Source organism: Apostichopus japonicus, chromosome 2, assembly GCF_037975245.1.
Source record: "Apostichopus japonicus isolate 1M-3 chromosome 2, ASM3797524v1, whole genome shotgun sequence".
Taxonomy (NCBI): Eukaryota; Metazoa; Echinodermata; class Holothuroidea; order Aspidochirotida; family Stichopodidae; genus Apostichopus; species Apostichopus japonicus.
The window spans coordinates 19,865,700-19,877,515 of record NC_092562.1 but is presented as its reverse complement, the minus strand read 5'-3'; the positions used below and the strand labels follow the sequence as shown (position 1 = coordinate 19,877,515).

The 11,816-nt window shown below is 36.6% G+C and overlaps 1 protein-coding gene across 1 annotated transcript; it reads right to left on the bottom strand.

The window, feature by feature from the left end:
- Positions 1-2,181: 2,181 nt before the first annotated feature.
- LOC139981461 (uncharacterized) lies at positions 2,182-9,736 on the bottom strand. Its single transcript, XM_071993869.1, has 2 exons — positions 9,579-9,736; positions 2,182-7,131 (listed from the first exon to the last, which is right to left on the bottom strand). Exon 2 carries the CDS (start codon positions 7,091-7,093, stop codon positions 6,173-6,175), a length of 921 nt encoding a protein of 306 aa, XP_071849970.1. The 5' UTR covers positions 7,094-7,131; positions 9,579-9,736; the 3' UTR covers positions 2,182-6,172.
- Positions 9,737-11,816: the final 2,080 nt, after the last annotated feature.

Here is an 11,816-nt window from a genome sequence, read left to right as displayed (position 1 = left end):
AATTTTTTTAAACTGTTTTTGTAATTTGTACTTCTCATCTTTATTTGATATATAATTAGACTCATGCTAAGGAGTTGTATTATTATCACTCCTCATTTGACCTGTTTGCTATTTCTCAAGTGTAGCAGCTTTCCTTTTCATACAAAAGAGTAGGCCTGCATAGTGTATGTCTTGTAACTATTCCATTTTGAAGGGATCTTATAGTAATACAGTACTTTACTTGGCACAAGTGATAAAAGAGTCCATTTTTCAGATAAAATCTTTGGCATTTCGATACTAAATGTTGAACTATCGATTTGTTCCTAGAAAATTCTGACTTTTTAAAGCCCAATTTTTTTTTTTTTTTTTGAGAAAAAAAATTGTCTGAATTTGTTCACTTTTCTCTCAAACTTTGAGGGATGTCATCTATGAAACTAAAAAGTTACTGCTTGATATTTTGCCACTCTTGTGGATGCAACTGAATGATCCAACACCCCACCACCCTTACAGATAGAACAGCATTATTTGTAGGTCAGCATACAGTATGTACAGGGTCTCTTAATAAATTATCCAGCCAATCTAGTTTATGTCAAAGAACCTACTTTAGTTTGTACAGCAGGGCACAATTAACATGGATCACTTTTAATATTAGAAAAAATATAAATATGCGGCTTTAGAGAGAATTTGCATTTCAAGTACGAGTCCAGGGCACCCCAAGATCAAAACACGTCCGAGTCCAAGCCAACCCTAGTCTGAATCCATAGACAGAATGAATCCATAGGCAGAATGCATCCATAGAACAGAATGAGCCATTGAACAGAATTAATCCATAGACAGAATTAATCCATAGACAGAATGAATGAATGATTCCAGAATGAATCCATAGAAACAATGATTCCACAGAAAGAATGAACCATAGACCAATGAATCCATACACCAATGAATCCATAGACAGAATGTTCCATAGACAGAATGAATTGATAGAACAGAATGAATCCATAGACAGAATGAATCCATAGACAGAATGAATCCATAGACCAATGAATCCATAGACAGAATGAATCCATAGACAGAATGTTCCATAGACAGAATGAATGAATCCATAGAACAGAATGAATCCATAGACAGAATGAATCCATAGAACAGAATGAATCTATAGACAGAATGAATCCATAGAACAGAATGAATCCATAGACTATAAAACAATGATTCCACAGAAAGAATGAACCATGGACCAATGAATCCATAGACAGAATGAATCCATAGACCAATGAATCCATAGACAGAATGTTCCATAGACAGAATGAATGAATCCATAGAACAGAATGAATCCATAGACAGAATGAATCCATAGACTATAAAACAATGATTCCACAGAAAGAATGAACCATGGACCAATGAATCCATAGACAGAATGTTCCATAGACAGAATGAATCCATAGACGAAATGAAACCAAAGAATGAATCCATAGACAGAATGAACCATATACAGAATTAATCCATAGAACAGAATGAATCCATAGACAGAAAGAACTATAGAAAAAGAATGAATCCATAGACAGAATGAATCCATAGACAGAAAGAACTATAGAAAAAGAATGAATCCATAGACAGAATGAATCCATAGACGAAATGAAACCAAAGAATGAATCCATAGACAGAATGAACCATATACAGAATTAATCCATAGAACAGAATGAATCCATAGACAGAAAGAACTATAGAAAAAGAATGAATCCATAGACAGAATGAATCCATAGACAGAATGAACCATAGAACAGAATGAATCCATAGAACAGAATGAATCCATAGACAGAATGAATCCATAGACAGAATGAATCCATAGAACAGAATGAATCCATAGACAAAATGAATCCATAGATGAAATGAAACCATAGAATGAATCCATAGACAGAATGAACCATAGAACAGAATGAATCCATAGAACAGAATGAATCCATAGACAGAATGAATCCATAGACAGAATGAATCCATAGAACAGAATGAATCCATAGACAAAATGAATCCATAGATGAAATGAAACCATAGAATGAATCCATAGACAGAATGAACCATAGAACAGAATGAATCCATAGAACAGAATGAATCCATAGACAGAATGAATTCATGGATAGAAGTGCAACAATGAGCTTTGTATGTCTTATTACAACGAGACAAGGAATTACACATATACACGTATGATTATTTCTATTAATACTATGTTTTTTCTCAGATGAAATAAAGACCTTGAAATCGATTGGTCTCAAAGACTAATAGTTGGTCAATTTGTGCAGTAATATATCAAATGAAATACATTAGTATGTAGAAATATGTAAGCATACCTCTGCATAACAAGTACTCACTATAATATTTCAGTATTATGGATTTCAGTAGTCTTTTAACATTATCGCATTATCTTCACCCAAAACAAAGTTGAATTTCCTCCTTTCAAGGGGCTTATATAGCATATGAAAGCTCTGAAAATATTAAACTCTTATCCATTATTTTCAAAAAGCCAAACAGAACTATAATCACATGTACACATGGAATACACTAGCAACTGCATTTATTTGTGCCAAAATTAAAATAATGTGCGAAGGTAATACCCAAAATATCCTCTTTCATTCATCTGTGAAAGGGTGAATATTAGCAATATGGTTTGAAAAAGATACAATTATATGTAAAACATGAAATAAAGCATTTAAAGCTTTTAAATGAATAAACAATAGATATTGCATTGACCTGAAAGACTAACCTGTGACACTTCTGTCACATTTACTCGCAATTGTATGAAATGCAAACTCCATGGAACTCCAAAATGGACAAAAATACAGTCAGTACTTTATGCGATCCCACCATGACTTTGGATCACATATGGTTTAACCGCATTTTTGTCCATTTCAGCCTTCCATAGCTGTGTAACATTAAGTTGATTTTTAGGTCTGTCTGATGCCAGGCCACACCACCTCAAAATAAACAAAGGCACAAGGAACCAATATCACAAGTTTTTTACTAACATTTGAGTATAGTATGCAAGCAGTGCAGTATAAAGTAGTGCTGTATATCATGTACCAAACTGCATAGAGCTTCCTTCCCATACTGTAAAGGTTCCATTACTCTTTTAGTCAGCATTTCTAGATCATTTTGATAATTTTTTAAAAATCCCATAACAATGTAATTCATTTAACTTGGGCTTATCCAGATTTATTTCAAATAATGAAGAAAGATTCTTTCTTTTTTTCGTTTCTTTTTCACCAATTTAAACAGTGATTAGCAAGTCTATGAAAATATATCCAGGGGACAAATGAAATGGAATCACTTCACTATTATTAACTCATTAACCTTCATTCCATTGAATAATCCAGGCAGTTGTGCATTTGTTGAGACAGTTATTGGTTAGATCATGATAAATGCTACTTTAAGGATGAGTACCACTACAATAGCTAATATTAAAGTCACCCAAAAATGAAAAGATATGCTTCTTGGAAGCTAAATTTATATACAAAGATACACACATAGAATAGTCAAACTCTTCCATCTGGGCCACCCATGGCTTCTACAAAACTAAAATGTTTCGAGCGAAAACCCCAGAACCCACAGGATGCTCCCCTAACTGTTTGATAACTTCCTATGTCCAAATGGGAAGAGTTGTTTAAACAACTTTTCACGTTCTTGTGCCCTCGAAATATGTCGTCACCATCAGTTTTAAAAGCCTTCAGGTAGTGCTTAAGCTGACCTCCAGCTTTGTAGCAACACGCTATACTTGACGACTGTACAGACCGCTACTGTAAACCAATACCACGACAGAAAGCACTGCATACATACAGTGTGTAACATCTGTCATGATAAGCAAACATTACCGACCTTATAAAATTGATATAAAACAATGTCAGCACTACATTATTAAACTCCTTTATCAATGGTTACTTAGCAGTTATAGTATTAAAAAAAAAACCAGTCTACCAACCTTGCATTGCAGTTGACCTCAAGGTGAACTTCTAGACATCTCTCATTCAACTATCCATATTATGTTAGCTACACTTAACTTGTCTCTAACTTCCCCATCCTAGGTGATCATACCTAGCCCCCCACCCCCACCCTCGTTCCCACCCTTGTTTGAATACTTGATGATATTGTTCAGCCTCAGTAATCAACAATCCTGCTACTTTCTATTCTCATCATATTTTTGGAACTATTGTACGTAAACTACGGCTCCAGGTCAATGCATGGCTTCTGTTATGTACTAGAGTTTCAATAATCAGTTTGTTTCATTTTAAACAAGATTGATCAAATATTTACAGAGAAGTGTTCCATACACAAACAAAAACTTATATATCAATATACAGTAATTAATACAGTATAAATTGATAAATTTACGAAAGAACCAAGGGGAATATTTCATAACTTATAGAGTACTGGTTATATAAGAATATAAAAGAGAAGAAAGATAAAAACCTTTTCTTTGATCGATAAATTGCTTAGTGATACCCAATACATGACTTTGCATTTTTGTTGTCATAATATAATAAATCCATGGTTTCACATGACAAAAATTATTTGACTGTGCTGTTTTTAAAATTCAAGCTTAGAGCATTCTCATCTCTGAAAGCTGATATTGGCACCGAAACATATTACACAGTGCTGTATCGTTATTAATTAAAGACCCTTTTGGCTTTATCATTCCAAACGAACCAATGATGAAGTTTGGTAAATATATATATACATACATATATATATATATACTGTATATATACACACACATTGTACATGTACTAAATACCACTAAGTTAAACATTAACAGACCAGTTCGAATCTGATCTTAAAAGGCAACTTTTGTTCTTTCGAGTTGATTTAGAATTATCTTATTAATATACAGCATAAAAAATGATTAAAACTTTAAAGATTTTGAGCAAAAATATTTCCTAACTTGGATCTTTCATGATAGCAAAGATCTGGATATATTTTCAAAATTTAATTATGAGCATTAATGATTTACTGACCATCTGGTCACACTGAACATTTCCCAGAACAATTTATACAATTTACAAAAAGTTTTGACAAGAAGTTATGACAAGAATTTAAATATACATGTTTGGTGTACAGTAGGTAGATAAAGACCAGCACACAAAATGAACCGAGTAGGCAAGAAGACTATCATTGGACAACATTGAGCTGTCCGAAAAACAAAATGCTGCCACCTGAGGCCTATGTAGTGTCACCGAAAATAATTCAATTACAACAGTGTTATAAGCGTAAGACTCTACCAACTATAAAACTGGGTTTCTTCAAGGCTAGTAAAGTAGAGAATACAAAACTACAAAAGTTTTGGTGATGAAGAGTTCTGAGGAAGGAGAAAGGGTTCTATGCTTTTTTTTTAAACCATGACAATCAACTTGAATTATAGAATCCCTAAAAGGCCCAATTTCTAAGGATCACAATGTTTCTCAAATTTAATGTAGAAGAACACTTTGTCAACTTCAGATGTACGGACAGATACCTATACAAGCAGATGTACAGACAACTACCAGTGGACTAGACCAACAAATCCAGATTGCTCAGATCTGTGACAAACACTCATGTTTCGCCATACAAATATGTTCTGTTAGCACATGATGTGACACACCCTTTCTCTCTATAGATGTTCTTTTCTCGAGAAATAGAGGTTTTCTCCATATGAAAGTTCTGTCTGGGTCTGGACATTTCTGGTTGCATATTTCTCTTGTCAAAGCAGAGATGAAAATGAAGGACCATTTTCAGGGCAACTTTGTGAGGATTTTTTTGTCCGGTTGTCCCTTGGACAAACCGGTTTTACTACTTGGTTGTCAGAACAACAAATTTGGTTGTCCCAAACAATGTAGCTGAAACTAACAAAGAATGACCAAAATGTACACTGTAGACTAGATGTGTAGGCTTGGTAAATAGAACACCAGCTTTGGGCCAGTAAATATTCCCCCTCAGTTGGATTATCAGCCCTACGAATATATCTTGCTTTAATCTCCAAAGTGACAGACGGCGATATCATTTTATGGTTTGATCTGATTTACTTGTTGCTGGTTTTGGTTATGACTTAGAATTTGCCTTGCCTTTGTTTGACTTACAAGTAGTTAATTATCAATCAACATACATTTGTTGAAAAATCATTAATTCAGCCAATTACCTTCAGGAATATAACAGTGAAGAGGGATACATGTTCTTAATCTGTGACAATATGGACTTCACTGCTGGCTCTCTTTAGCATATTGGTGGTGTTCTCCTCGTCAGCCAGCATGACCTGCCTCAAAAGAATGTCGCCCTCCCACATCTGATGGTGGCGTCCTTTGCAACACCCTTCAGGGCGCTTCTTAGCCAGCGTATTACAGCATGCCCAATAGCAGTAACTCTGATATTTTTTGAGATCCAGTTTCAGGCCCCAGTCTTTCTCCCAGATCGGCCTCTTCATTGGTGGCAGTGGATGAAAGGAACAGTTCCTCCTCAGGTCCTCGGGATCGTAGGACTCTTTGCAAGAGTAGCAAATCAAGTACTGCAGGTGCTTATAGGAATTGTCCTCGTTAGGTACATTCTTAACCGTAAAGTGGACTTCCCGCGTTCTCCTGCTACGAAGTCTGCTCTCCGTGCTCCATGAGTCTAGTTCCGTTAAAAGCCGCAGCTGTGATACATTATCCGTGCCTTCAAATTTACTCTTCAAGAGGGCTATCTGTTCCTTGTAGTGGCTTTCCAGATTGGCGCGTTCCTCCTGTGCTCTTTGGTTAGCACGGTAGAGCTGATCGCGCAAGCTCTGTTGATATTCGTCCTTGAGTGTCAGTTCTTTCTTCATGGCGTCTATCTTGGCGACAAGTTCGCCGACCCTGCCGCTTTCCCTTTGCCTCCATCTCGTTTCTTCGTTAGTCTCATCTTTGTTTTTCAAATGCATAGAGCTCATTTTCGTGGACATGTTTGCCAATTCTTTTTCCAGTTGTTGCACCCTCTTCTGTAATGCAGCTCCATCCTCAAAGCTGAAACAGCGTTGCATGGGAGCCTTGCCGGTGTCACCTTCACCACATTCTAAGGGCTCGTCGTCATCCCAAATAAATGTATAGAAGTCGCTCTCCTCTGGTTCTTTGCCTCCTTCAGCCATTCACTTCAATACTCCTCAGTTAGGTCACAGGTGAATTCCTGAGTATGAAAAAAGAACGAGTCATGAAAATGAAGTAATATTTGACAGCTGAATTGCTTGTGTTCCTTCTTTATGTATGGTACATCATGAATTGGTAATCATGAATTATGATATCATAAATAATTAAATGTATTCAAGTCTCATCATCAAATATTTATGAACAAAAGTAGGCCATCAATTTTGAACAGAACAGGTTTTCACTTAGCTTGTACTAAATCTGTCTGAAAGACATACACACAGACAAACATATACAGATGAACACTCATATACACTTTGGATTAAGGAATACTTTTAAGATTATTATTTACTGTATTGCCTTTGCTATCAATGGCATTAGTACTTTAATAGAATAAATTACAATCATCGTTCTATATTCCTACAACCCACTCTACTATGATCTGAACGTAATGATCACACAGGGAATCAGTTAAATGGCAGTAGCAGAGTGATATGTGAAATTGCTAGAAAGTGCTACAACTGGTGCATAAAAACTTGTCTAGATTATGTCTACTGCACAGTTTGTTAGCACACTAAAAATCTATTGTGCTATGAAATCGGTAATTAATCAAAACTACAATATGAAACGATTGCTGAAAGATAATGAGGGTAGAATTAGTTGATAAATTATAGATATATATGTGGGATCTTTACACTAGTTACTTATTAGCACGCAAAGACTTCAGATGAAAGGCCTGATTAATACGCAGATCACATTGCAAAGGTCCTACCTGTACCTTTTAATATTTGTCACATGGGTCTACTCGTAATGGGTAAGGTTGGCATAAATGTAATATACTTTTTCACATTCTCAATGTTTGAACAGTGTTCCAATGTATGTATGTTTACTGTACATAGATATATGCCATTATCATTTAAAGGCATTGAAGACTTGCCCAAATCCATGTGCCGGGCTCTGATAAAGTTAACTTTCTGTTGCTTGCAAGTGAAGTTTTCTACAAAATGCAGACAGTAATGAAACGTGATACCTTGTTATCTTTCATCCAGACCTGAGATGCCCATCGCTGCTAAGACACTGTGTTGTGGGCATTGACCGTAGCTGTATGTATTGACTGTACACTAGTGTCTAGATACCGAAGGTAGCAAGCTGTGTGTGTACTATTTTCTGGGATCGATGGTGGTGTCTAACACTTCTGTTACACCTCATTCCATACTAGGTCAGATTACCCGCATTATACGTTTCTTTGTGCGCGAGTCTTCACACAAGTGAGTTTACTTAATATGCTGTAAACTGTGGTGTACAAATATTGGTGGTATACCATTGTGGTATACCATGTGGTCTTTTTCAAAATATAACAATGGTAATATCAAATGCCATAACCTTTGTTCTGATGTAAATCTAATTTATGGATATCGCTTGCAACATTACTACAATATTTGTCACAAATGTCAACAATAGGACAAGGAACAAGGAAGAACCTTTCAAATTGATAGAGTAATGTATATAGTTGCACTATTGCAGTTTCCAAAATTAACTATTAATTCTCTACACTGGTCACTGGTCTGCAAACTTTTAGGCCCGGTGGTCTGCAAACTTTTAGGCCAATGGCTCTGTAACATCCATGAGGACCGATTATTGGCCCATGAGTACCCACCCTTCAGAATTCATGAGAATGCATGAAAGCTAGCATGGCTATTTGCAAGCTCCAGAAACAGCACTCAGATAACTTTTTGTGCTGTCCACTGGAAACTTCCTGCGATCAACAGAAATATCTCTTGACCCACTTTAGGCTTACCCCGTCACTCTAGGCCCTACTGCATTCAATTATAAAGATCATCTGATACTTCACAGCTTGTTCACAAATTTTTATGGACAGTACAATTTAGCCTAGAGCTCAGCAAATATTCATTTGATACAATTATTTGATATTAAATGATAGACTGTATGATCAAGGCGAAATACCATTATAATCAGAACCAGGGCTATCAAAACATTGTTAAATTTTTTACGCAAAGTTCTGGGACTTCTAGAAACAGCAATTTGCATTAACAAAATCTGAAGTGTTAATGCTGTTTTAGGCCTATCCATTCTCGGGTTGTGATGTTCAATATTCCATGGTAGATTTGGTTACAGTATCCTATAGTATAATTTAAAATTAACTTCAGCCAAATTGCTTAAAGTGGCAGAAAGGGACATGATCTGACAGATAAGTCCACATGATATTGTAGGAACGGTAGAGCTATGTAGATTTAAAGCATTCTCTAAATGTTACTGCCCTAGGAGTTGCACAGGGAACTTTAATTTCTATGATAACATAGCCTAGCCTATAGGTCTATAATATGTACTGCGTCGGCCCAGAGTTAGGTCTATGTTTATGGGCGTCTGGAAACAGCCGTAGCTCCTTGCCGAAGGGCCTAAGCTACCACCAGTCTAACTTAATCCAAAGGAACGAACAGTCAAACCATGACAAAAAGTGATACTACTTACAGTAAAAACAAGTTGGTTGTCCTATTTTCGTAGATCACTTCGTACCTTCCGCCTAAGCGTTGCGTGTTTCATGTAAATAGTTTTTGTTCACGACACCGCGTTTTATATGGACGGCCATTGGGCATTCAAAAGAACACGCCTACAACATAAAAAACAAATTGCCCTCCATAACGAGGACGGGTGAAAAAAGGGGAGGGGGTGGGTGGGGGGGGGAGCCCGGCAAAGTTAGACACTACATATATTTGTTTGTTTGATTTTTTCTAATTCATGCACCAACCTCTCCCCATTCCCTTCCATCACGAGGTCTCTCCTTGAAAGTTTATTACTAGCACATCATGCCGGGGATTTTCATTAGTCATATCAACAAATAACTGTATATCTGCTTTATTGGATACAACCCACTTAGAGGTCAGTGATCCAACCAGGGAGTTTTCCATAACAACTCCCTGATCCAACTCTATAGCTAGGAAAGTTTTGTGATTACGTAATCGATCTGCCACGGTTTTACTAATCGACCCCAGGCCATGGCGTAGGAGGCGGGGGGTGGCTGGGGGGCTGGGGCTGGGGGGGGGGCTGGAGCCCCCAACCAAAATTTTTGGTGAAAATTCGGGCAATATGCTGAGAATTTTTCGGGCACCTACTGAAAGAAGAATAACTTGCAATGTGTTTTTCATTTTTTTGGGGGTGAAAATTCGGGCAATATGCTGAGAATTTTTCCGGCATCTACGGAAAGAAGAATAATTTGCAATGTGCTTTTCAATGGTTAAACTGATGTTATTATTATCGTTATTATTGTAACGACTTCCCCAATAATTATAACCAATATGGATATGGAAGGGTAATAACAGGGAAAATAAAACCAACATTTTACGCGTGCATTTAACATCTTATCGTGCATGTCATATAGGCATTCATCGGTTATCGGCATGTGATGTAATAACCGATGAATGCCTATATGATTGCACATTAAAGCAGCATTTTGCGTCCTTTTCTATGATTTTTCTCAACCGCACTGACTCCATTATGCCATAACGATATACATAACTAGCTTATCTATTTATATCTTACTTCAAATGGTGGCATAAATGTCGAAAAATGTGCAACTTTCAACTTTGTTTTTTCCAAGATATTTTCTTAGCTAATATCTTAGTTTGCTGTTTTGTGATTGATATATGTAAAAAGCCTCGATGGACAAGTCAAAAAAGTAGAAAACGGCGACCAAACGCAAAATGCTGCTGTAATATGTTAAACGCGCGCGTAGCGCGCGAAAAATTTTGGTCGTATTTTTCGGGCAAGTCGTTACAGCCCCCCAAATCAAATCAGGCTCCTACGCTTATGCCCCAGGCTCTACTATTAGGCTGTTTGTTGTAAACACTGTGCGGAAATATTTTCTACAGCCTGTTCACACAAAGACCAGCTCATTCAAGCCAGAAAAGCCATGTCGCAGGCGTTGCAGACTAAATGGTAAAAAGTTTTTTTTTTTGTGACCAAGGCAGGTCAATTACGTAATCTTAAGAACTTGTCCACGATAGCGTGCTATAGCCAGAGAAATGGAGAGTTCTTTGGCTATAACAGACCTGATGGTAGTCTTGGCCAAGTCGTTGTAATACGGTACTCTTTTTCTCGCGTGCAAACTGTACATGCCTCAGACTCCGTTTCTGCCTACCACGAATATGGCAAGCCATATGGGACAGACACTGCATAATATATCCGCGTATTAATTGGAATATATACGCGTATAGATTATGAGCCAATCATATGGCTTAAATATATCCGCGTATTAATTCGAATATATCCACGTATTAATTCGAATATATACACGTATTAATTCGAAAATATACACGTATTAAATAAAATACAATTATTAAATAAATAAATATATATATATATTTATGTCATTAAACACTTAATAGAGCTTTCTTAACCTTTCGCCACCGCAAAATCGCCCCAGGTGTAATGAAATTATATTCACTGAAATTTACAGTTTTTGCTAGAGGTATTAACTATTATCAAAAAGGCCTAGGTTTTTTTTGTGGCTAGAATGATAAAGAGTATGAATGAAAGAATGCATGTGAGAGTTCGAAACATGGGTCAATCGAGGCAGCTTTGGTCTTCAGAGATCAGCGTATAGGTAATTCGTGTAACGGCGAGCAAAGAAAATCGCTAATTTCGTGCTCTCAGACTCATGGCAAAGTCAGCATGATCGTGATCATGGATTGAATGTGCCATATAAATTTC